Source organism: Lepisosteus platostomus, chromosome 4 (assembly GCF_059453375.1).
Source record: "Lepisosteus platostomus isolate fLepPlt1 chromosome 4, fLepPlt1.hap1, whole genome shotgun sequence".
Taxonomy (NCBI): Eukaryota; Metazoa; Chordata; class Actinopteri; order Semionotiformes; family Lepisosteidae; genus Lepisosteus; species Lepisosteus platostomus.
Window position 1 is genome coordinate 45,452,580 of NC_142614.1, and position 27,859 is coordinate 45,480,438.

The 27,859-nt window shown below is 39.9% G+C and overlaps 1 protein-coding gene across 1 annotated transcript in view; it reads left to right on the plus strand.

Moving 5' to 3' along the window:
• dmgdh (dimethylglycine dehydrogenase) overlaps positions 1-27,859 on the plus strand; it is a 41,647-nt gene that overhangs the window by 5,715 nt on the left and 8,073 nt on the right. Inside the window, exons 6-13 of the mRNA XM_088629602.1 lie at positions 9,141-9,389; positions 10,482-10,680; positions 12,426-12,595; positions 13,197-13,350; positions 15,369-15,534; positions 17,414-17,544; positions 18,949-19,166; positions 19,667-19,824. Of these exons, the coding sequence (XP_088485728.1) occupies positions 9,141-9,389; positions 10,482-10,680; positions 12,426-12,595; positions 13,197-13,350; positions 15,369-15,534; positions 17,414-17,544; positions 18,949-19,166; positions 19,667-19,824 (1,445 nt within the window). The remainder of the gene's footprint in view (positions 1-9,140; positions 9,390-10,481; positions 10,681-12,425; positions 12,596-13,196; positions 13,351-15,368; positions 15,535-17,413; positions 17,545-18,948; positions 19,167-19,666; positions 19,825-27,859) is intronic.

Consider the following 27,859-nt stretch of genomic DNA (forward strand, 5'->3'; position numbering starts at 1 on the left):
AAAAGTAAAAATATACAGTACAGTAAGTACTGTGTTCACTCAACAACATTTAATTGATCATTCACCTTTCAGTTTTGAGGTATTTTTGTTAATTTGCTTTTCAATTATAACCAACATTTTTGTGAAGATTTTGGTTGTTTTCAACAGCAATGACTGGGCTAAAGCAGTTTATTTCTGTAATAAGTATAGAAAAGGCCTTGGATTTTAAACAAACTCTCTCCTCCAATGTAATTGATAGGCACTGAGCCATGTCTCCTGCCTTCTCCTGCATTCATTTGCACATATGTGAACTTTGTCCTTTGAAAAGAGTTGTGAACTTATTTTTACTTATTTCTCTGCGTTTTGAGCATTACAATCTGTATCAGTGTGAGAAGGATTTTGCCAGCAAATTAAAGGATTTCTGCTTTCATGGTCATGGGCAGCAGAAACAATTTTCAGGTTATCTGCATACCCTGTAGCCCACATTTAAAAGCCCATTTCATTACAAGTTCAAAGTCTGTTTTTCACAAAAATACCTGAGCCAGACAGTAGCTACACTTGTTTTTAGTAAAAATGTAATGCTTTGGTGATGTTTTCAATCCTTTGGAGTTTTTGCTTATAGGTTTTATCAATCCCATTATACATGATTATGAATTAATAGGGTAATTTTGAAACTATTAATTAGTATTAACCTAAGAGTGTATTCATGACCACTGTAATCAATGTTGCCTCATTTATACATTTACAGTATACTGTATATTTGCCTGATTTTAGTTCTCACTGTTATTTTTTGGCAAGGTAATTATTCAGTGCAGGCTGGTTACTGAGGTCTTAGTTTGCGAAAGTATGAAGTATACCGTAATCAATCATCTTTTTCATATTAAGGATGGAAGAGTATTTTTATACAAACTATACAGATCTTGGGCTTTTCTTTAAGTCACTCTTAATGTATTTTATAGCTTGAATTTTTAGACAAAAGGCAAACTTCTTGGTTTTGCAACATTTCAGCAAGTGACTTGGCAACATTGTTTGGGACAGAATGTTAGTCAGAAACTAAAACAGCAGTAACAAGATCAGCTTTAAAGAATCACATTGCTGAAAAAGGCAAAATTTATAGTCTATATCAGTTATATTAATAAAATAACTTTAGTTTATATACGTAGCTTCTTTAAAAATGGCTTCTCAAAGTGCTGTACAGACCAAAAAAAAAGCATAGTGAGAGGAGATAGTAGATGGGGGTTTGGAATAAATTAGGAAAGCAATGGGGGCAGACAAATACAACCCCTTCTAAAAAAGAAAGTTTTTAATCTAGATTTGAAAGAGCTCAGGGAATGTGACTCCATTATATTCTTAGGGATGGAATTCCAGAGCTTTGGGGCATAACAGGAGAAGGCGCTGTCACCCATAGAGTGTTCATGGGCTATGGGGACAGACAGGAGGCCAGAATTAGATGAAAAAAGGTTGCATGGTGGGGAAAAGGATGATAGTAACACAGGTGGGTACTGAGGTGCTAAAGCCATGCAGAGCTTTATAGGTGAGCACGGGGATTTTGAAGTCAACATGAAACCTGATAGGAAGCCAGTGCAAGGATAGAAGTGGTGTGGTATGACTTACACTAGACCTTGTCAGGATTCTGGCTGCCGAATTCTGGATATACAGTACAGTAGTTTGTTCAATATGGATTGTGATACCCCAGTGAGTAGGGAGTTACAGTAATCAATATGAGAGAAAACAAAATTGTTGACCAACTTTTCAGCAACACTTAGCAACAACATAGGACAAAGTTTGGCAATATTTCTGAGGTGGGAGACTGATATTTTGATAATAAGTTGCCCATAAGGGTCAGATGTCAAGCCTGGATCAAATATCATCACCAAGTTCTTCAATTTAGATTGAAACCCAAGTACAGTACCATCCACAGATAGGGTTACTGCATTAGCTTTACATACTGTAGGTTGATGCGGCATGCCGAGAAGCATGATTCCAGTCTTGTTGCAGTTTAAATGAAGGAAGTTTGAGTCATCCTTGTTTTGATGTCAGAGATGCAATTAGAGCCAGCAGACTCTACTCTGACAGTGGCTGTCTTCTGACAGTAAATGTCAAAAATCATATCCACCCATTATTAGAAAGCTGTCTGAGCTGGTGAGGTTCACAGCAACCAGGGGACCCTCTTGGAGTGAAAGTGAAATTAGTAGGAGAAAAAACATGCAAATTCCACACAGAAGGCTCACAAGGACATGAAGAAAGCCAGGACCCAAGACTAAATTTAATTCTGTCTGACTTCTCTTTTGCTTTTAACATTTCTGTCATTATTACTTCCAGATTTTTGCTTTAACATGTTGGAAGCTGTTAAGTATTGCTTTAAGCATTAAGAAATTTAGATTGTCATAGTAGTATACAGTATATGACAGTAGTAGTGTCAATAGTATTTTTCCAGTGTTAAAAATGCATGGCTTTGCTTTTATTGGCCCAATATATAATATAGATATATATCGTTCATAGAATTCCAGCTGTGGTAAAGCAGAGAGCCAAGTCATACATAGATTTCCAGACTTAACAGCAATTCTTTCTAATAATGCACGCCTATTTTTTGTATCTGGGAGGACAATGTAGTTAATTGTTTATTACGTATTCTACAATTAATCTTGCAGCAGATATTAGAGGGAATAATCATTAATTATTTGGGTTATCTCCCTTTTTATACCATGGTACAACATTACTGGGAAACAAATAAGAGTTCAAGATATGTTTAACTAAACAGTTACAGACATACTTGTTTTCAGTTAACTAGCAGTCAGACAATTGATATACTGTACATTTTGGGTTTAGATTAGCAACTGCATGTGAAGCAAATTAAGAAATTAAAGATAAGCATATACAGTAGTTTAAATGCTATCCTGTTCATGTGCAGATACTGTTGACTTGTTATGTGTGTGGATATACCCCTGGGATATTGATTTGAGAACCCATACACAAAATACTTGCCTTTACGTGAACAATTCAAATCTCTTGTTTTAAATGTTTAGAATTTTCAGTGAACTGGAAGGTCCTTTGTACACTAAAAGATGTTGTTTTTTTTTTGAGCTGCTTGCTTTAGGATAATTGTTTTGTGATATATTCATCATTGTGCAATTAGTAATAAAAAGACACACAGACAAATGTAGTTATTTTTCTTTAGAGAAACATGCATATTGTACATACACTGTCAATGCATCTCCATGTGAATCCTATGCATCTTCTGTTTAATCCTGTATTTAGTGTTGTGTAATTTGTGTCAATAAAACACACAATACTCTTAGGGAGGTAAATAGGCTACAATGCAACACAATGATATTGCTTTTGAGCGTGATGTCATCCCATGAAAAGTCACAATGTACTGTAACTCATGCAATGTGCATTATTAACTTTTTCTGGAATACTAATGAAAAAGAGCCAAGGTTTTGTGATCATAATCACCCAATACAGATTTCTGTATCCTATGCACTTTTAAGGAGTTTATTTAGCACTGTTTGTTTTATTAATCTGATTTTTATGGTCAACTAATCCTAACATGCCCCAGCATCAGTTTGTCCTCGTTGCTTAAGTCACATGAATCTGCTAGTTGTAGCCTTTCTGCTGCCAGATCCCTCTGTGTAATGCATTTATGGCCCTAGCCAGTTTGTGCCAAAGCATTTCTCTCCCTTTTCATCCAGTTCCCATTCAAGGCCAGTTCTTGTTTTAGTTGATAAAAATTGTTACACAGTAAACAGAAGTGTATCTAAAATGTGACCTTCCCTGGACTGATTCAGTTAGTGCGATAAATGGTATTAGTTTTAAAAATTCTAAATGTGACCTTTTCATTTCAATCAACCATTTCTTCCCTGTGTTACAGAACAGACGTTTTTATTTTGTTTGTAAAAAATGAAAGTTTTTTTGGGGGAATAGTTTCATTTCACTGTGATGAGCCCCTCACTGAATGTAAGGGGCTTCCCTTGCATTCCACACCAAAAGATTCCACACTAAAAGCCAGGTGGTTGATTTGTGTTTAAAAATTAACACATATAATCTGATCAAATCAAGCTGTGAATAAAGAAATTCTTGAGCAGTGTAAGGGGACAGCCAGCACGTTAAAGATCGTGACTTAAAGAAAGGAAACAGTGAAAAGGGAAGATAAACTCCAGACAAAGAAACTTTTATTTTCATTAGTATTTCATACCTAGGATATAAATAAATTCAGTCTCATCATTGATTCTAATCAGCAAGGGATAGGTATAAAGCTAGAGTTCAAGGGTATTTAGACTTTCAAGCTTTTGGGCATCCCATAAAGAAGGATGTACTGTACTGTTGCTCTTTTTTTTTACATTTGTTCACCATATGAAATTAACACTGGCTAAAGAACAGGATTCAACTACACTGAACTGAAGCTGACCCAGAAAACATCATAGACAGTTAAATTTCAAGACTTCACTTTCTAGACTTTTAACTAGATGCCTCCCAACTACTTTTAAGTACTGTACTTACTTTGTAAAAATTACCGGTTTAAAATCCTTATTTCTATTGTCAGGAATGGATGGGGCTGAACTTGAATTCACAATACAGTTCTCATGTTCAAAATGCAACTGTAGGTTACTCATTCTCAGAAATTGATCTGTTCAAACTAAACAATAAAAAGTATAGAATCTAAAATAGGGTTAGTCTGAGTAAATGTTGCTGCTAACAACCATGACAAGGATACTGTATGTTTCTCTTAATTGTCCGGTAATATTTTATGCTAATATACAGTATATTGTTATCCTAGATGATTACAGTACTGTATGTCTTCTAGACTTACAACATTTGTAAATATTGTAGAGAAGGTGTTCTGCTGATGAAATGCCTGTACATGTTCAATATACTATACATAGACTAAATAGACAAAATACAGTGTTTTTCAACTATTTATAATTGGATTATCTATCTTTGCATATCAATTTAATTAAGCTGGACCAAAGTATGTGTTCTTTTTCACATACATAAAGTTTTTTTTTATCATGTGACATAGAAAAATGTATAATATTTAATTCAGGTCTCTGTCTTTTCCATTTCCCTTATAGTAATCTAATTCAAAGCACAAAATAAAACAAATGGAACTTATTATGACAACAAGGGATAATGACAACAAGTTAGACTCACGCAGTTGTTCTTAATCGTAATAATTCCAGAAAATTAGCTACTGTATATATCTCACACAAAAACATCTCTAAATCAGAACTGATAATAATAGGAGTTACCAAACACTATTGTTCTGTAATTTATGGTTTCCAACTTAACAACATTCAGTACAGAAAATTTGTTTTTTACTAAAATCATGGACTTTCTTATTCAAACACTTGATATGCTATTTTACATAATACAGACAGAATGAGCAAAATAACAACTTCCACAACACTTATGCTTGATTAAAAGAGACATTCTTTATTTAAGAAGCCTAAAAGACAAAAAGCATTGAATGATTTTTTAAATACTAGTTAATGAAGGTGTTTCAACGCAGTAAACACAGGAATTGGTCTCACTCACTTATCACTACTGCCTGTTTCTTACTGATTCAGTGGCAACTTCAAAATACCTGGTCTGTCTCTTTATGGAGTCAAATTGAATAGGATGCACGCAGTTCTGACTGTGTTGTTATCACCCTCTAAATAAGCCACTGGCACCACACAAGTAGTTATAAGGCAAAAACCACATCACGTCAATGTCAATGTGGGGTTCTTTTCCCTATCACACACTCAAGTGCAGGCAATGGTTATGCCCTCCTTGTCTACAGAAGTGGCAGATACTGTATATGTAAGATGAGACTGTAGACCCTTGCTTGGCATTTCTCTGAGCTTGCAAAATTCTCTTCGTTGGCTAGAACTGTGGTTAACAGATCACATACCTGCAGCTGTTGTCCTTACAGAGTGGGAGTGGACAGTAATAAGAACATGCTATAAAATATACTGTTTTGCTTCCCAGTAGTGGTCAGGATCAGCATTCTTTGTTTTGTATTTGTCATTGAAGACTTTTGATCCCAGTTTTTGGTTATGAATCTCATTAGTGTACTCTTAGATTATTTTGGTGCTGTTCGCTATGCAAAACACCAGGTTAATCAAAATTGCCCATGTTGTTCCAAACAAACACATTTCTTACCTTATTAGAAAACAACCCAAAAGAATTTGGAAGTGCTATAAATCTTCCAGGGTTGTAATCTGAGATTAACTAAAACAGGTGGTACAATTAACACAACATAAAAGTTTCTAAAAAAGTTAGATTTTAGGGAGGCATAGTGGTTAGCATGGCTGCCTTGCAGCCAAGAAGCCCTGGGTTCAATTGCTGGGGTGCTATCTGCATGGGGTTTGTGTGATCTCCCTGTGTTTCTGTGGGTTTCCTCTGGTAAAATTGGAGAAACTGGGTGCTTCAGTCTCCTCCCACAGTCCATAGACAAACTGGTAGATTAAGACAGGTACCAAGGTTTAGCTCGTTAAGAACTGAGTTGGAAAGAAAACCTGCAGATACACTGGCGCTAGTAGACCAGGATAGGAAATCCCTGGCCCAGATGCCTGTATACTGTTTTTAAGCAATTGTGATAATGAACCTGTGGCAGGTCATGTCACATGAAGAGCTAGAAGCAGAAAGTGGTGTATTTAGTGAGCAGCTAACACCCATGTACAGTATGCTGTACAATGAACTTTTTAATGTTTTCCTGCCATTTATACTGCAGGCAATATGAAGAGAAAATCTGTGCCATTTTTTCTTATTCGTCCCATTTTTGCTTTTCTAATATGATCTGCTTGTTCATTTTGATTAATCTATGAGACCATAAAATTAGAAAATCCATGCAGAGATATGCATTTATATTTAATGTATACACTATATAAACACCACTGCCATTAGACTGTGCAGTTATTTCTATTTCAGGAACCTTGTTAGGTCCAGGGCCTTAAGAGTCTAGTAATTTATTATATACAGTAGTTTAATAAATGAAGCTTTATTGGTTGTAGCCACAATGGACTAGGGAAAATGCTTAATGGTTATTATTATTATTACTTTAATGGAAAATTCAATGCTGGTTCATTTGCTGTCCAATGATGAAACCTAAGTCAGGCTTAGGTTTATGTTTCTCTTTAAGCGTGATTACTACTGGTGATTGCTTTGTGTTAGAACCTGCTTAGCTCTGTTTCTCTCAGCACAACCAGCGATGCATCTCCAGTCTTCATTCAAGTCCATTCAAGTTCAAGGTCACTGTCATGGTTTTTGAGCTGTGACAATTTCACAGTGGATGTCAAGTGGAACAGTTCACCCAGGAGTAGAGGGCAAAGTTCAATATCCCCTTACAAGCCTCCGGCAATATGTTGTCGACCCAGCTGTTTTGTTCAGTGAACCGATATAGAATGATTGTCGAGGTTTGCTAACAGCTTGGCAGAAATAGCCCAAGTCAACAGCTGTGCCAAACATCTTGTGTCTCACCATCCAGAACTGGTTTATGCAAGTTACTACTAGTGTTGAAAAACAAGCAGCAGGATTCACATGGTCACTCCAGAAATACCCTGATCTCCGTCTGAAGAGATTTCACAACTGGATGAATGTTCTGTCTGGCCATGTACCAAGAATATTGAAGTGTGTTACTCTGTCACTTTGTACTTGCAGAGGATCAGATTACTTTCATGTGATCATCAAATGGATTATCTTTATATAATATAAAGATAGAGTAGTTTACTTTAGTTCTACAAAATGGGGATCTTTAAAATATGGCCAATGATTATCCATGCCATATCAGCATATTCTTGTTTTCAGTGACAAGTAAAATAATAATTTAAGATCTTAAAAAAATAAATAATAATATCATTTTGTGCCTGAAGTATTTATTTTCTTAAAATATTTCTCAGTCCCCTGTTCAGAGGTCTCCCTGAACCTCCTTTTTTATAAATGAAAAACTGGTTAATTTTTAACAAAATGCAGTAAATATTAAGATATTGTCACTATTCTAAAACAATTGACTATTTTGCATACATTTTGAGAATACATATAGTTGGTGATAGAATGTCAGTGTGTTTTGCAAATAGGGAAAAATAATTATAGCAGAATTTTTCAAACTTTTTTTAACAAAGGACTGCACACAAAATAATGCAATACAGATCTTAATGGCGAAAATAAAAGTTCAGTAAACATCAGTGATGGCGTCTTAAAATGGAACCAGCAGTTATTATTAATGGAGATTAATAATAATCTGCTGTATGTCGATATATATATTTTTAACAGATTTTTATAGTATGTCTTTCTGGCTTTTTCTTTCGTGCATATAGTATTTGTCCTCTTCCAATGGTTGTCCCATCTCCCTATCTGTGCCTTTGTACAACTTTGTCCCTGTGTTTTTTTTTTTAAATCTTCTTGGTGTTTCTGGTCTGCTTGAAATTCACTATCTGACAGAGGAATGACAGGTGTATCTATTCTAAACTTGTGCAAACCATTATTATTGCACATGGACCATCCAATTAATTGTGTGACTTGTCAAAATATAACAACTATATACTATATATACAGTACTTACATAATGTATATAATGATGGTATGTCTGAATCCATGGTGGAAGCAAACAATAAACCACAGCTGTTTATCAGGGGTGGCATGTTGGCACAGTGGTTAGCATTGCTGCTTTAACAGTGCTGCGATCCTGAGATTAATTTGTGCTGTGATGTCTGTGTGGAGTTTGTACGTTTCCCTGTGTTCACATGGGTTTCCTCCAGGTGCTCTGGTTCCCTCCCAGAGTCATACTGGTAAGTTAGTTGGCTTCTGGGAAACGTGGCCCTGGTTTGAGTGTGGGTCTGTTGATGTCCTGCAATGAACTAGCATCCTGTCCAGGGTGTATCCTGCCTCCCACCCATTGCTTGCTGGCATAGGCTCTGGCTCCCCTGCAATACTGTACTGGATAGAAAATGGATGGATGAATGTACTGTACACAGTATGTTTTGGAACAATAAAATAACAAGGAGCAATATTTCAAGTAATTGGATTTTAAGTTTATTGTGTTAGAGGGTGATTGCGTTGTACTCTTCTTGTTCTGTTCTTTAAAATTAAAATGCAAACTGATTTACAAAACAAAAAAGACTATTGTGTTTTAGACTGGAAGCAGAACACCTGTTTTCTTTTTGTTTATCTCTGAATGGTAGGCTTCTGGGCCCGAGAAGTGGGGAAAATGATTGGCTTTGAGCACCCCATCATGCCTGTCCACCATCAGTACGTTGTCACTTCCACTATCCCGGAGGTAAAGGCCTTGAAGAAAGAGCTTGCTGTGATCCGAGATCTGGAATCTTCGTACTACCTGCGTCAGGAGCGGGACGGGCTGCTCTTCGGGCCGTACGAGAAACAGGAGAAGATGAAGCTGCAGGACTCCTGGATAACAGATGGTGTTCCCCCAGGTAGATCGGAAAAAAACTTTTTTTGTTAATTTTATCGTAGAAATTTGGGAAGAAGATAAGATCCTAACTTTGCACACTTCTGCTTGCCTACATATTTAAGTCTTGCATCCGGGACTTTCCAGGCATATCTCTGTCGTACACCTCCCTCCACCCCGTCTTCACCCTCTGCAGTAACTCCCTGGCTCAGTTCTCACAATACTGAGACGGGGGGCTGGGTAGCCTCACCTTTCTGGCAAGACTGCCAATTCCCTCAGCCTGGTGAGCTCTCTGGGTGCCAATACACTCTGCAAAGCTCATCTCTTTTTCACACATATTACAATCTAACCAAACTAATGAATAGAAAGCATCAAACTTTAAAAGTTCCCTAAAATGCTCTTGAGATCTTGTTTCAATAGGTCTGTAGGAGTTACATGTAGAGGAGAATGACCTCTTCTTGAATTACTTTTTTTTTAAAAGAACTGTCAGGATTTTTGTTCTTTAGGAAAGCTATTGTTGGGTAGAACTTCATCCAGCTGGCTAATTTTTACATTGTATTTAATCTTTGCACATCACAGTAAATAGAAATGAATGTGATGGGATATATTGGTTACACACATTGTAACTGTTTGATATCTGTTCCACACGATGCAGAAATACAAATCGTCCATGATTACCAAGGAACCTTAAAAAATGTGAAGGGAGTATCATTTATATGCATCAGTATTCTTAAAAACCTTAGTTCAATAAAAACTTCATTTATCAAATGATAATTTAACAGTAACTAAAAACAGAGGAGAAATATACAGTATGTCAAGAAAATTACAGCAGCCATATAATGGATAGTGGCAAAGTTTACCTGTGAATGTAATTCCAAATGAAAACGTCGGTTTTAAAACTAGATGCTGATAAATGGGATTAATCTCTTCATACATCTCTTAGACAAAAGATGCTGAGGATGTTTTCATATTTTGTTTTCTCTTTATGGGTAAAACTGTATATCATTACTACTACTAGACAAGTTTGTGCACTGGCTGATCTTCTGCAAAAAATACGAACATGTCTCTTCACCTGCTTGAGCTGCACAAGCACTCTGAATGTTGGTTGCTGTTCCAGGCTTTGGGAAAGAGCTGTTTGAATCAGATTTGGACAGGATCATGGAGCATGTTGAATGTGCAATGGAGATGGTTCCGGTGCTGAAGAAAGCTGACATCATCAACATAGTATCAGGTCCAATCACCTACACCCCAGACCTTCTCCCCATGGTTGGGCCGCACGTAGGAGCTCAGAATTATTGGGTGGCCATTGGCTTTGGGTAGGTACAGTCTTGATTAGAAGCATATTTTATTGTAGTCATACATGATGCTAACATGAATAGAAAGTTCAAGAGTGCTGTGCTAAATAAAGTCATAGCTGTTAGCTTCAAATTAAACGACACTTCAATACCCCTGTGTACATCAAGCACTCAGGTTTCTTCTACATTTTGCATTCCAGAGTGAGGATTTGTTTTGGTTTCTTTACACTCTGGTGAAATCACTCTATATTAGTTCAAAGGTGAACGGCTATTTTTACATTTTGGGGTTATAATAAATGGGTAATAATGAGGGCATTTCAAACCATAATGAAACTACCAAGGACACAGTAATGTTTACAACCTCCGATTTACATCACAAAAGAGATGAGGTTTCGATGTATGCGTAGCGCTTTGTTGCCGTAATTGTCCGGGATTCAGAACAAGGGAACAAAATGTCCGGTGACATGAAAGTGGCCCTATTACATTGGAAACATGCCTTAGACCAAGTGAATTTTGATACTATATTAATTTTTTCATATTTTCATGAAACTGGCACATACAAGGTGATGGTTTTTAGATACTTTTAAGTATTGCAAAAAAAAAAGAGCAGCCTGCAAACCAACTAAAATACATTTCTTTTCAAGTTTAACAAAAGTGCTCTGTCATTACATTGGTGGTTATTTTGTGGGTAATCTAAAAGAAATTCTAGGAGGACTTATATTTTCAGAGGGCTTGCTGTGTCATAGCCCGAGCCATCACCTGAACGGCTGATTTGAATGAGTCAATTGAATTGAATTCAACCTATCGACTTCGAGGCGGTTTTGCCAATAAATAGTACTTATTTGGTAACTTTGCAAGGAGATCACAGTGGGGTGAAATGTCTGCTGCACAACCTGTACTTAAGCAAACACACATCAAAATGAATCTTGTTGAGACACATGCAAACGTCCATGCCCATGTTTATTACCCATACCTTGGCTAGTTAAATACCCCTTTAAAAAAAGAAAACAGTTTGACTTTCTGCCGATCCGATTTTGTGTTTTGTATGCAATCGATATGATCTGAATAGCCAAATGCTTGACAATGAGGCATCATTTTAAATATATGTGTGAGTTCAAAAAGACAATAAAGGATTAACATTGCTGGGAGACCATGTTTCTCATTTACTTACAGTGACTAGTGAGCAGGAAGGGCCACTTTCACATCACAATTTGTGCAAACTCTTGCTCTTGTTCATGGCAGCTGTTTGTGACAGTATGGCTACCATACAGTAATCACAAAGTTTATGATTTTGCACCAAATTCAAAATTTGTCAAATTTGCGATTTGTAAATTTTTCCAATCATTTATTTTGTTACCGAGATTTAATAAGTGGTCTGAGAAATTGTGACTGCAGTTACCCTTTAATACAGTGTAGAATATCAAGCTAGATCAGTCATTCCAGTTTAATCAAAAAAGATGTGGGAAATGGCTTTTGAAATATAGCTTGATACAACTTTGAACATTTCTATTGCAGAATCCTGTTTTGAGGGACAATTTACAACCGACCAGTGTGACTACAAGATTTCTGATTTTACATGTGAATTATGTGTTAAACTAGGAAATAGGATAGTACTGTCCTCAGAAAATAATAAAGTATGCCAACACATCAATTAAATTTCCACTGTCGTATACTTTCCCAGACTCACTTAACACTCTGGCCTTTTTCTGAATGTTTTTACTAATGAATGGCAGTGGCAGTAATGTCAGTGGACTGTATCCCTCCAGGTACGGAGTCATTCACGCAGGTGGCATTGGGAAGTTCCTGAGTGACTGGATCATGAAGGGAGAACCTCCCTTTGACCTCATTGAAGTGGACCCCAATCGCTATGGCAAATGGACTACAGTACCATACACTGCAGTAAAAGCCCGTGAATCTTATGGATATAACAACATTGGTAAGGTAATGGTAATTTTCAACCTGAGAAGATGAAATGCACAATATGTTAATCTAGGTTATAAATGATATGAATGAAATATTTCTACAACTATTAGGGCAACAATGCTTTATCTAAATCCTAAAAGAGGGGCAAGTTCTGCAGACTGGTCTGCAAAAAGATGGACCCATTCAAAATGTATTCAAAATTTCTGCTCTTCTCTCCAGCATCTTCTCTGTACGGTCCTTTCTCCCAATACTGTATCTTCAATCCTAAACCATGATACTGTAAATTAAATACATTTTGTTGTGGTACCATCACCAGAAAGGTTGGCTTAATGACCTAATCAAGAAAGGTGCAGTCTTAGCCAATATTAGTAAACTTGCAGGCCAGCTGGGTTCCTGCCCTTGTGGCTTCCTCAGTCAATAAGATTGTGGTGTGCAGCTCCTATCCAAACTCCCCTAAAGTATGTCCATTGTCACTTAAAGATAAGTGCAGTGAGGTGAGGTTAAACACTTTATATCCCCCAAACCTACTGTATAACAATATTGTATAAAACTAGTTTTCAACTGCATGGAAGGGAAAAGGGATTAAAGAATGTTCTGTACCCCTTATTTCATAGTCGGGTACCCCAAAGAAGAGCGATTTGCAGGCAGACCTACAGAGAGAGTGAGTGGAATTTATGAAATCCTGAAATCAAAAGCATCCATGGGTTTCCACTCCGGCTGGGAACAGCCTCACTGGTTTTATAAGCCTGGTGATGAAACAGGATACAGGTAAGACAGTAGGGGTATGTCTGTGACACAGGTTCGCAGTGCTGTTGGTGAGGGGCATGGTGGCACTGATGCTAAGGATCTGCGCCTGTGGTTGGAAGGTTGCAGGTTCAAATCCCACAGCCAGCAGAAGAACCCTACTCTGTTGGGCCCCTGAGCAAGGTCCTTAACCCCAACTGGTCCAGGAACACCGTATAAATGGCTGACCCTGTGCTCTGACTCCAAGCTTCTCTCTCCCCATCTGTGTGCCTGTGTGTCTCATAGAGAGCAAGTTGGGGTATGTGAAAAGACAAATTCCTAATGCAAGAAATTGTATATGGCTTATAATTAAGTAATCTTAATCTTTCTTCTTAATGGCAATGAATCTCAGGTATGGGGCTGTGTTGCCTGTGAGGAGTTATAAAAGACGATTGGCTTGACGTTTGTTGGGTGGAGGACCCTTGCCAGGGTTAGAGAGTTCATATCCAGGAGCCAAGACAAGAACAATTCTGGCCAAAAATAAATTGCTTGATCTTTAATTTTGTTTCAATAATAAATTAAAATAATGAAACGTCTAGTTTTATGTCAATGCCAAAAGAGAACACAAAAATCGTTCCTGTCAATAACATGCTCAAAAGGGAAGGGATGAGTTGAAGTACAAAAAAACGAATTTGGGAATTTCAATTGAGTTGTACTAACTCACATTTATGGAGAGACTTTTGCTGGAAAAACATTGTTAGATTTTTTATTACTCCAAGGCAGAAGGCACACCATACTGGGGAAACTTCTATGTATTGGAGACGGTGTGGAAATCAAGAAAGTGATTATCGTCATACATTCGGGAGTGTCCTAAATTTAGTCTTTCTGGACGAATCTACAGTACGTGGGGGCCTAGAGAACATATTTGAAGGAATTTACCCTTTACATTTGAGGTTCTGGCTAGTTGGATTTTAAATTAAGTAGTACTGACAAATATCTGTTTGGAATTCTCTTATCTGCAGGTGGAAAGACAATAACAGGAAAGTGGCTTCTCTCAGATTTACCAACAATAAATGGTTGCATTAACATTTTCACTTAAAATACAGATAAACCAATTTGTCAAATATTGATCTAGGTGGGTTAAGTACAGTAAGCCTTTAAAGTCTGAATTTCTTGAGACAGAATAACTGAAACTGGAATTAAAAATAAATATCTTTATACTTATTTCCCTCTTCATAAATTATAAAAAACATATTTATCTTCACTATTGTGAATGTATATAAGTCGGTTAGAAGTAAAATAATTGTAAAATATTAAGGGAACAGACAAGGATAGATTCAATTTTCATGTGTGATGTACAGTATATTGGTAAATATGTGGATTGTACAAAAGGATTGTTGGGCAATGTCATCTGTAAGTTAACAATTCGGAACAGAATCTGATCATTTGAAATCTTTAATACTGGAAAGATGAACTTATTTTTTTTAAATATGTTTGATTTACTCTTTCTTTTCTCGACTTTGCCTTTGCCCTTGTATATTCTATAAACAAGATTTTTTTTCTGCGCATCACTGATTAATCTGCTGCTGGTTTGAAAGTCCAGGACATCTCCCGTGATGAAGGTGTGATTATTTTGGAGTGCACAGGAAGTTATGCAATAACTTGAAGAATTTGTCTAGTGTCCTAGTCATTGGCTATGGCTGTGTTGGGATAGTTGCCAACTCAGGGTGTTTGGACCATGTGTTTTTTGGGGTGAGGAATGGTGAGAAGGTCCTATTCATTTTTGAAAAGAAACCCCTCCTGTAGGTTGAACTGCTTATTCCCACAGTCAACAGCTTGGTAACACCCTTCAGACTTTACAATACTGAAAACAGAAAATTGGCATATTTAGGCCTGACAATTTGTAGTGTCTTTCTGGCTTTTTCTGCATTATCTTTTAAATATGCAATCTTGTGTTTTGTTTCTGAGACCATTGAAGCTGCCATACTTCATCATTTAGTGTCAGTTAAAAAATGCTTTTTGAAGTAAAGTAAAAATTCAGTGTGAATGATTTTTTTTGTCAGACCCAGTTTCCGACGTACAAACTGGTTCAAGCCCATTGGGCGGGAGTGCAGGCTGGTGATGGAGAAGGTGGGAGTGATTGACCTCACCCCCTTCGGGAAGTTTACTGTCAAGGGGAAAGACTCCATTCAGCTTCTGGACCGGCTCTTTGCCAATGTTGTGCCGAAGGTATGTTTTAATTCTCCTACTTACCTAGGTAATGAATTTGTAAGGTGCTATGTTATTATAAGTTGGTTTTCCACTTATAATTTAGTAATTTAATATTTGAAAATCATGTAGGAGTGTGTTGGTACAGTACATTCTCTTTATTGTGTGTTTAGGTTTGTGTTATTTGCGCCTCATTTTGTCATTCAGACCCAAAGTCTACTGTCATGGTTATTTAACATGATGCACCCTCTTCTGTTAGCATCAGTGCTTGTAATGCAGGAGTCCACAATACAGTTTTTCTAGGTCTCTTTAAAGCAGCAGCTTTAGAGCTGGGAGAAGTTGAAGTTGTTGAACTGGTCTAATTAAGCCAATAAAATAAACTTGATATGTCAAGTTGATATGAGCCCAGCTGGACTGAAAACCTGTAGATACACCAGCCCTGCAGGGCCAGGATTGGGGATTCCTATTGTAATGAGTACTGACGAATGCAGCGAACATTGAATTGGCTGCATTATATATAAATATATATTTTTTGCATCAAGTGGCTACAGTACCTGAACAGCAGCAGCTCACAACTCAATTCCTGGGGAGCAGAATTCATGCAGCTCTTTTTTTAAGTCTAAGCACCCAAATGCATAAATTGGCACCACATGAAGAGCTTTGAAAATCTGTTGAACAGCTCTCAATAATTAGTTCAATTAGATCGTTAAGAGTTGTCCTAGAATGAAAACCTGCAGTACTGCAGCCATGGAGGATGAGGTTTGGAAATCCATCCTGTAGAACAGGGGTCTCCAGCTATGATCTGGGAGACCCAAAACTGGTTGTTCTTGTAGGTATAAAAATTGGCAACATCTGTAGACTTTTGATGGATCAAGAAAGTAATCTAATCAATTAAAAGAATATGGGTTCTCTTAATTCAGTCTTTGAGGGCTGATAGGTATTTAGAATTTAGTCTCTAGATTTCTAAATTTAACAAACCACCTGTTTAGTTGATAAATGATTAATGTATGTGTTTGAATTTATTTTAATGTAATTGTTCCCCATCTGGGTGGCAGGGTGGTGCAGTGGTTAGCATTTCTGCCTTGCAGCACTAGGGTTCTGGCTTAAATACCAGTTAGAAGTGGAAATCAATCACCACTCTGCATTTGTGAGATCTTAAAGGTAGAACAGAAAGCTGTGTGGAGTTTGTATTTCCTTGTTGTGTTTGTATGGGCTTTGTCTCACATTGCAAAAATGTGCTGTTAGGTTCATAGCTTCTGTGAAAACTGTCCCTTGTGTGAGTAAATGATTGTGTGCCCTGCAATACACCCTGTCTAGGCAGTACTCTGCCTTGTACCCGTTGCTTGCCGGATTAGACTCCGGCTCCTCTGTGACCCTGAAATGGATGAAACACTTAGAAAATGGATGGATGGGGCAATGTTAACACCGCTAGTCTTACAGCCAGTGGAATGGGATCATTAATGGCAGTGGTCAAGGCTTCTCTTCAGTGTCCTATTCAAATGGTGGTACCTTCTTCACCACTGAAGCACCAGTCACCATACTGGTACATGTTTTTTTTTGTGGAAATTCTAATTCTGAGAGAAGGGCGCCACCTACAGTTCTACGAACACCACTTACTGCAGAAACCTGGATTTCACTAATATATTTCTCTAAAACAATTTGTCAACATCCAAAATAATAATCCATGAAAACAAATTGTGTCTGTAATAAAACTTCAGTCAAGTTCATGTAATAGATTACTTATCAAGAGATAAGCTAAAAAACTGCTGAAGGTATCAACTACTGTTTTAACTCTGGAACATATGAAGTAGCCTTTGCGGGGGTAGACATGTGTTGTATTAATGTACATGGAATATTTTTTTCTGACAATTATGTTTCTCGCTGCTCTGACTTGTTTCAGGTTGGTGTAACAAACATTAGCCACATGTTGACTCCTCAGGGCCGGGTGTATGCTGAAGTTACAGTTACCCATCTCTCCCCAGGAGAGTTCCTCTTGGTCACTGGCTCTGGTTCTGAACTTCATGACCTCAGGTCGGGTCATGTTCATTTCTGTCGCTCTCCAGTATGTCTCAGATCCAGCTGGTTACCAGGGCAATAGAAACTCACACTCAACAGTGGGATTTTTGTTTTGAGTAGTACGTTTGTGTGGAACGTGAATTTCCAGCCAGTTAAGGTTTAAATAACATTGGGGTTCAATTTGTTTTCTATTCATTGCATAAACAACAGTGACAGTTTTGCACAGTTTTCCCTTAATCTATAGCCTGGATGACAGTGCACTACAGTGCTTCTGGCACTGTTACCATAACATTATACATGGTTTCCAATAAAGCTAGATTTATACAAGAATTAAATGTCTCTTACTTACTAACAGAAATATGTGAAGTTAGGGGCCTCCTCAGCAGTGTATTTAAGCTCTCTGTAATGTTAGAACCTTGCCTTTGTGTGCAAGCACCCTATTCATTAGCTCCTATTTGAATGCTGTGTATAAGCAGAAATCATTCACCACTCATTTTTGAGATCTTAAAGTTTTAACAAAAATGCAGTTATTTCAAGGAAATTTATCAAACAAATTGTCACTCTTTAGATTCGGTCATTGCTTTAATAATCTCTTAATTATCTATCACTAACATGTTATGAATAAACAGTTATAAAAGCTTATTACATAACCCCGATTTTATGGATAGGGTTAGACTAGTAGTCATCAGACTACGGTCAGGGTAAGGGTATTATTGCTAATAAACACAGTTAATCTACGGTAAAGGCTGGTTATTATCACATTCAATAAATTTAATAAATTTATTATTATCAAATGTTTAGAAATGCCATTTGCAACCCATAACCTAAACTGCCATCAAAAAATGGGAAATGGGATTTAGTAGCTGTTTACGAGGTTCACTATATTCAGACTGTATGAGTGTGCCTTTCTGAGAACTGTATGTACCTGAAGCTGATTAAAATTCTTATTACAGTTAGATACCTGCTGGTCTGAGCTGCTGTACATTTACCTCTGTCGTTGGTGTTGTTTGAATTGTTTTGTTACTAGTACTATAATAATTGCAATGCCTTTCAAATATTCCATAAATTTACCCATATCTTAATAGGGAAAACCAAACTAGCTATGTTACATACACCAGCCAGAACCTTCTTATTGTAGTTCAGATTTTGTTTCTTAATTTCTTAATTATCTATGCAGGGTGACCTACAAAACCGTGATAAATTAAATGTACTGTAATGAAGTACAATTGGTTAACTGTAAAAAATCCCATTTATACAAGAAATTGTTCATTAGTAGTTTAGTAGTTTAAAAAGAAGAGTAAAGTAACTTACAGCTTGCAAGCAACAGTGTGTCAACAAAGCAGTAAGAGAAAGTATAGTAAAAGCTTTTTCAGCTTTGGACAGATAAGTTTGAATTTTGACCATTTTTTTTTTTGCCAGGTGGATTGAACAGGAGGCAACTAATGGAGGCTACGACGTAGAGATTAACAATGTCACTGATGACATAGGGGTCCTGGGCATAACCGGGCCCAACTCCAGAAAAGTTCTTCAGAAACTGACAGCAGAAGACATGAGCGATAAGGCCTTCAGATTCCTTCAGTGCAAAGTCATCAAGGTCGCAAACATTCCTCTGAGAGCCATCAGAATATCTTACACAGGTGAGAGTCTGATTAAAATACTGTATTTGCGTGTCATCCTTTCCTTTTTCTGTGGGAACCACAGTGATGAACAGACTCAACAATATAAATACAATAAGTACTACCAACGTTGTACTACCAATCTTTTGAAACTGAAACATCAAGTATGGTGAAATTCTTGTTTATAAAAAAGGCTTCAGTTAGAAAAATGTCAGAAGGGGAAGAACAATTACATGCGGTGTTAAACTGGAGGAGAATAAAAGCAGCTGAATGGATTCTGCTTCTTGCCACTGTGCTGTGTCTAGGCTGCTTTAATAGCTGTTGGACAAATCTTACCATCCAAGGCTCAGAGTAACCGCAACTAATGTAATCTCATCTTTGCTTTTTCAGTCTGTTAGCAAAAATATCACATTTATGCAAGTGTCAAAAGCCCGTCGAAATCCCAGGAGAGCGAAAGTTAAAGTCCTTTTGAGAAGCGGAAGTTTGTATGAGCCCTCAGCTCTCTGCCGACTGTGTTGCAGGTGAGCTGGGCTGGGAGCTGTACCATGACCGACAGGAAACTGCTGCTCTATATGAGGCCATCATGCAGGCAGGGCAGGAAGAGGCCATTGACAACTTTGGCACCTACGCCATGGGCTCGCTGCGCATGGAAAAGGCCTTTCGGGCCTGGGGAGCCGAGGTCAGCAAAGAGCAGACGTTTTCCTTGGTCTTTTAGAGCTGAAGAAAGGAATTTAAGGGGCTGATTATATTATTTGCAGTTCTCTGCTACGACTTGTTGTCATACACTAAGTGACAGTATATTCAGTGTGAGAGGATATGGTGGAAACGTTTTCTAGTGTGACGGAGGTTTCAGCCCTGCACCACACCATGGGATGTCCTTCCTAGGAAGTCTTTTCAAATGCCAGTTTATGCTGATGTAGTGTGCTCTCTGAAGGCACCAGTTCTGTTGGGTTTGGGCATTTACTGGGACAATTATTAATTGTAGCAGTAAATCACAAAATTGATTCTTTTGATGGCTTTAGAATCCAACCATGCGATATAACTCAAACAACGCACACACACAGGTACTAATACACGAGGATACATTTATTAATACATAGAATATGCATATAAACCTAACAGATCTTATCGAGAGGGTTATCAGAATACAAAAGGTATATATTCAGTCAGTTACGAAGTGTTACACATATCAAGAGGACATACGTTCAGTATATCATTCATTTAGACCGTTTCGTAATTGAACTTGGTTACAACTTCTACATTAGATACTCAAAACAAGTACAGAACTCTTAGGAATTAAATTGATATCAGCTGGTTGGGATAACAATTGAATTCTCGAGCTGTAATGCATTGAAGTTGAATACTCATCCAATCTCTGGGGATTCAGATCTCCTGCGGTCACAAAGAAACAGTTTCAGGCTGTTGCTGTCCAATCCGCGCTCTCTGGCTCGGTGCCAGGCTGTGCTGTGCGGCTTGCGATGGTGCGCTGCTGATGCTCACTGACCGGCTAGTTAGTGTTGGCTTTAACTAGCAAAGTTTATGCACAGGAGAAAAGATGACTGTGGGTCCCAGCAAGTCAGGAAGAGGACCGGTTCGTTCCTGATGAAGCGATAGTTCTGAATAGTGATTCAGCTGTCCACAGTTCTGACCTGTTCACGATGCTTGCTGCTGATGCTAACCTCGGGTGGATCCTCTGGTTACTCTCTGGCAACCTCCGCTCTAGACTCTTAGAACAGAGGAAAGTTCTGGCACTCGGACACACTGGCCGTTCCGTGGTTGTCCGGGCTGAGTCTCAGGATGGTCAGGAGGCGCGCTGCGAGAATGTCCTGCCCTTGGGAGCCTTCTGCTCCTGGGCCGTCCTGCCCTGGAATTCTCCTTTGAATTCCCTTTAGAAAAGTCCACAGAATTCTCCCAGGCCCTCTGTGTTGCCTGTATTTACCTGGAGGAACTTCAGCTCGTTCATTGGCTGAAAGTTCCATGGGCATCACAGTCCCACGTGGGATACTCGGCCCTACCAGTCCCTGATTGGTTGATCAAGGTGAGATATGAGTCACTTACTCCTGACACTTAGGAATGCAGTCCAGATGTCCATCTGGCACTCCCTAGACAGATAGGCGCCAATGGATGACCATTGATCATGATAGCCAGGTTTAGCTAAGTGCATCCCCCTTTGGGAGCTGTCCCTTATCAAAAGAAAACATCTTTAAATCAGCCTGCATGAATAGCTTCTCTGTGGCTGCACCACAGAGATGAACAGAGAGATGAGGCCTCATTTGGGAAAGCTCAGAACACTTAATTCTTTCTTATTAATAAGCCTCGCCACTACATATCCCCCCTTTTTGAAGGTCACGAGGTCCTGAGGCATTGTTGCCTTCAAAACAAAACAGAGTTAAGTGATGTCCCTTGCCATTAGAACATTAATCTTAAATGTCCACATTACTCCTCGAGAATTCATACCGGAACCAGCATTGGATACAAACAGGATGAATAACATCTGGAGTATGTATAAACACGGTAGGAGACATTATCTAAGTCTAGGAATTACACATCAGGAAGTTCACTGTCATTATCTGATACCTCTGTAGTAGATATTTGGGGAGAAGTCACTTCCTTTCTTTTGACATGCTACCTTTGACTCATTCGTGCTACCTGGAGTACATCTTGATGTAAGAGTACAGCATTCAGAGTACATTGTCAGTCATGATCCAGCTTCCTTGCAGTAGTGTTACAATAACAACAGTTCCTGTTCCCAGCCCCCCGATAAACCACAACACCTGTGTTGGGTATCTGCTAGGGTGGTTTGGAGGTTTGTTCCATTAAAGCAAACTAACTACCTGTACCTCTTCAGGGCTTACTGTTTCTTGGATTTCTATCCAATTCAATAGTGTGGCACCTGAAGGCATCCATGACCTCAAGTTTGGTCTTATATTGTCTGGTTCTAGACAGTACAGTGTTAAGTTCAAGAGCAGTGTGGCCTCCTCGGGAACTTGCAGGAAAACTATTTGGTTAGGTAGCTGCATTGTGGTAGCTGTATCATGCCTGTCACAAGTCATGGTGACAGTTAAATGTGGTGTGCTGACCAGCCATTTACTTCCCACCTGCTCTTCATGGGGTTCATTAACCTCCCTCTGCCCATTAGTAGCTTTACACCCTTCATTGGTGAATCGTTTAGACACAGCCAATGGATAGCTTTGGTAGCCATACCCATCTCAAGATTTGGAACCAAATTCAATCTTGGATTGCCTTCTGGGTGAGCTATGAGCGATGGGGTTAATGTCACATACTCCTATACTGAGAAGAGTGGAATCAAGTGGGTTGGGAATTGTGCCATGGCTAGACTGGCTACAGTGGCACTAAACTCCCTTAACAGGTCTTGTGTCAACATTCTGGCCTGTTGCACACAAGCATAAACCCATTGTATAACACCAACAATCATGTCCACTGGTTGGGGAATAAGGTTTAACCCTGTTGCATAGGAAGTTGCCTGTAGGGTTTTCCCTAAGCTTTCCAACTTTTGCTGCTGTCGATACAGTCTGTCACTACCCTCTGGCATCTCTGACACCTGCCTTCTTGGGGCAGTCAGGGTGAGAGTGCCAGTAGCACACAAACCTACCAGAAAAAGCAAACGTGCAACAGTGGTGGCAGCAATCAGTCCTCCCAAAAGTCTTTTCGGGTGGCTGATCCCAGTCATCTCCTTCTAAGTGACTGTTGCCTTTCTAAGCTGGCACAGCGTGTACATGGTGTCTTTCTCAGTATGCCCTGTGGCATCTTGGGCACCAACATCCTGGAAATCTGGGGAAATCTGACGCAGCTGCTGATGCTGCTCCTCCTTTTCCAGGGCATCTGCTTTTTCAATTTGTTCATGCCTGTGCTCTAGGAACCCTGCAGGGGGTGGTGCAACGGTGGAGCATGCCTGACCCTCGGCTGAGTGGTCATCTGGAGCACCTGAGTGATCTGGGATTGTTATCCCATTCTCACTGTTCAGGTCCACCCTGCACACCTCCTGATTGAGGAATCCCTCTATCGGCATGTTTACAGTCGTTCGCTGGGCGTGGGTGTAGGACACCTGCTCGCTCCCCCTTTCCCTCGCTAAGGGTTCAGGGAGCTGCCCCAGCAGTGAGATAGCTAGTTCACTGTCTTTGAACTTACTATCACTCACCAGGCCCATGTCAGTGCAGGCAGGGATTCTGACATCCCTCTTTGCGATGTCCTGCACTGGCAGGCGGGTGACTTGACCATCCAGCTCCAGTCTGGCTGAACCACTGTTGGTCAGACTCAGACTGACAGACTGAGCTGGTGGCTGTGAGAAAACCGGCTCGGCTTTCATTCCCTGTCCATTCCTGGGGACTGGGTGTGTTGGCAACCCTGCCGTTGAGGCAGGAACAATCAGGTCAGTCTCACTCACTACCTGGTAGTTGTGAGAAATAATGTTACCTGACTGCAGGTTCCCTGGGTCACAGCAGAGGGAATTGGCATCTGGGATCAGGTGTGTCCACAGTGCAGTAGTCTCAGCGTCCAGCTGGACCTCCTGTCTAACCTGTGAATGTTGCACCAGGGGCACCTGGCGGTGGCCCTGTGACAGCTGCTCAAGCAGATCCTCACTAATAGAGGACCTCTCAGGGCTAAGGGTGAGGGCTACATAACCAACCTGCTCTCCTGCCATCTGGATCCCTTCCACCACTGCAGGGTGGTGTTCCTGACCCCTCTTGGGTGCCAGGGTGCACAGGGAAAGCTCATTTTCATCGCCAGGTGGGGAGATCTGCTCCTCTCTAGGGATGTAAAAGGGGTGTGCTTTACCTGGTGGATCAGGCGGCTGCTTGGAGCACCGCTCCTGTGGCAGGGAGGCTGTTGTGACCTCAGCCGGGACACGACTTCCCTGTATATCCGGGGAACAAGAAAATATTTTTATTTCTTGTCCAGAGGGAACAGAAGGAATCTCCGCATGGGCTTCTGTGTTCGGTGGGCACTGTGTGAGCACAGTCTGCCTCTTGACCCCCCTTTCCTTCTGTACAGAAGGCTTAGGAGCCTTGACCTGTTTCCACACTTTGCCTTTCTGGTGATCCACCAAAGGTTCCTCTCTTAGTTGCATGCCCTTTTCTTTTTCTACCCGTTTGAGCTTGCCGTGTGACATCAAACACCTTTCAACCTCAGTGTCAATCAGTGTCTCACTGGGTAAGACATCTCCCATGGCAGCCTCGAGGTAAAAGCTTCCTGCTTTTCCTCTCTGTTTTACTGCCTGCTCTGTGACTTCAGGGGTGGAGTCAGCACTCGCTTGGGAGTGGCTGACCTTATCCAGGCAGGAACCCTTCCGCTCAATCAGATAGACTGAGGGAGGGAGAGGGGGCGGGTCTCCGCCTCCTCCAGTGGAGAGTATCAGCTCATTCACGCTTCCGGCAGCCTTGGGGAGCGGTTGTCCCTGTCCTAATAAAGCTTGTTCAAGCCTGGCCAGGCGGGCGGCTACTGAATGCTTTTGTTCAGCTTTATCTAGCCCTTTCCCTCCCCCGGTGTTCTCATGGCACTTAGGACGCTGGGTGCGGTCCTGTGTGCCTGCTTTGGAACGGGGCTTAGCCAGCTCAGGAGCCTGTGCTCCTTCGAGCAGGAGGGAATTAACCCTGCTGGCTCTGACGGCGAACACAGTCGCTTTAACAGGTTTTTGCTCAGAGCGACTTTGGACATCATACTCCCAGGCTTTCTGCACGAATCTCTTAATATCAGTCATTTTCATGGTCTGTGCATCTGTATGCATTAAGATCATCTTTCTGACTGACGGGTGGAGATTCGCAATGAATAAACCCTTGAAATGTGTGTTCTCTTCGCAACCCTCATCATTTCGCCCTGCAAAATAAGTTCGTCTAAGTCTCTCGTAATATTTGCGAGGGGACTCTGCTCTCTCGTGCTTAATGTTAAGGGCGGCGGCTATCGCGGCAGTCGGGTCAATAAACGCACTGTATTCTTCGATAAGTGCTTGACACAGCTGTTCAAAGTCATTACAGACTTCTTTCATCTGCCTAGCCATCCACTCATGTACAGCTCTGCTGGTAGTTTTCCTGACCAGAAACACTTTCTCCTGTTCTGTGGCGTTTGGCAGATACTGCAGGGTATACCTGAGGTCCTGAAAATAACTCTCGATATTATTCTCTGACACTGCGGGGTCAAATCTCTCTATGTCCTTCGCTAGCTCTCTCAGAGAATGGAGATTTATTCTAGCTTCTCCGCTGACGGAGATATGGCAGAGATCGTGGTCAGACCCGTCGCTGCTAGAGAGAGTGCTTAATAGCGACTCGAATTCAGACCTTTTAGCAACCATCGTTAAACTTAAAGAGTATTACTTTTAAGTACGAAATCACAGTTTTACCACAGAAAACCACAAGATCAAGTATGCAATCAACCCGGTAGATCGCAAAAGATCACAAAACAGTCAAGCACTGCTTAAAGAGCAAGGGGAACTTTTTTTTTCGGCTTTCAGCACACTGTATTGTCGTGTATGAAACCCGCGGCGTTTTATATTGAATTATTCCGCTTGGTTGACTCATTTCAGTCTTGCCATAGCCGGTCCAGGGACGCCAATAAAAAATGTAGTGTGCTCTCTGAAGGCACCAGTTCTGTAGGGTTTGGGCATTTACTGGGACAATTATTAATTGTAGCAGTAAATCACAAAATTGATTCTTTTGATGGCTTTAGAATCCAACCATGCGATATAACTCAAACAACGCACACACACAGGTACTAATACACGAGGATACATTTATTAATACATAGAATATGCATATAAACCTAACAGATCTTATCGAGAGGGTTATCAAAATACAAAAGTTATATATTCAGTCAGTTACGAAGTGTTACACATATCAAGAGGACATACGTTCAGTATATCATTCATTTAGACCGTTTCGTAATTGAACTTGGTTACAACTTCTACATTAGATACTCAAAACAAGTACAGAACTCTTAGGAATTAAATTGATATCAACTGGTTGGGATAACAATTGAATTATCGAGCTGTAATGCATTGAAGTTGAATACTCATCCAATCTTTGGGGATTCAGATCTCCTGCGGGCACAAAGAAACAGTTTCAGGCTGTTGCTGTCCAATCCGCGCTCTCTGGCTCGGTGCCAGACTGTGCTGTGCGGCTTCTGACGGTGCGCTGCTGATGCTCACTGACCGGCTAGTTAGTGTTGGCTTTAACTAGCAAAGTTTATGCACAGGAGAAAAGATAACTGTGGGTCACAGCAAGTCAGGAAGAGGACCGGTTCGTTACTGATGAAGCGCTAGTTCTGAATAGTGATTCAGCTGTCCACAGTTCTGACCTGTTCACGAGGCTTGCTGCTGATGCTAACCTCGGGTGGATCCTCTGGTTACTCTTTGGCAACCTCCGCTCTAGACTCTTAGAACAGAGGAAAGTTCTGGCACTCGGACACACTGGCCGTTCCGTGGTTGTCCGGGCTGAGTCTCAGGATGGTCAGAAGGCGCGCTGCGAGAATGTCCTGCCCTTGGGAGCCTTCTGCTCCTGGGCCGTCCTGTCCTGGAATTCTCCTTTGAATTCCCTTGAGAAAAGTCCACAGAATTCTCCCAGGCCCTCTGTGTTGCCTGTTTTTACCTGGAGGAACTTCAACTCGTTCATTGGCTGAAAGTTCCATGGGCATCACAGTCCCACGTGGGATACTCGGCCCTACCAGTCCCTGATTGGTTGATCAAGGTGAGATATGAGTCACTTACTCCTGACACTTAGGAATGCAGTCCAGATGTCCATCTGGCACTCCCTAGACAGATAGGCGCCAATGGATGACCATTGATCATGATAGCCAGGCTTAGCTAAGTGCATCCCCCTTTGGGAGCTGTCCCTTATCAAAAGAAAACATCTTTAAATCAGCTTGCATGAATAGCTTCTCTGTGGCTGCACCACAGAGATGAACAGAGAGATGAGGCCTCATTTGGGAAAGCTCAGAACACTTAATTCTTTCTTATTAATAAGCCTTGCCGCTAAACTGATGAAAATAGTGCAGCATTATTGGGATAAGCAACAAGAGCAGAACTCCTGTAAAACCTTTAAAAATGATCTAAGCAGGTGCCTCGAAACACATTGTCTTCTTTTTGGATGTCTGCTGTGGATCGGGGTCTGAGCTGGAAGATTAATGTATAGCTGTGAAGTTTTCTGTAAGCTGGAGGTTGGCTTTTATTTATGGCAAGTCCTAATGCAGTATATTTTTTATCTAGTTTAAAATACAGTTGTAATATTAATCTTAGCCTAAGTTTAAGGGAAAATCTAATTTTGTCCCTAACTCCTCTTCAGAGCTACCAAGTATATTGCTGATTTTTTAGATTTTTAAGTACTTTTAAGCAGGGACATGTTGATACTATAGTGGAGCTGAGGATGTAGCTAGGATGCATAGGATTGTAATGAAAGTTATATTTTGATGACTTTTTGAAGGGTATTTTACTAACTGTAAAAAGGATACACTAGATAGTTGCTTTGGACAAAAGTGTCAGCCAAATTAATATTTGTGTACTGCAGCCTCTGTGTAATTCTTGTTTTTTTCTTCAAATATTACATACCATATGATATGATCATGAGTATATGATTGTATAATTAAAATATATTAAGATACAGTAATCCTGTTCAAGTAACTCATTCTACTAAATTGTACAGAATCATGCACATTTAGTTTTCCCTATGAAATAAAGGTTATTATTTCTACAAGTATGTTAATGAAAG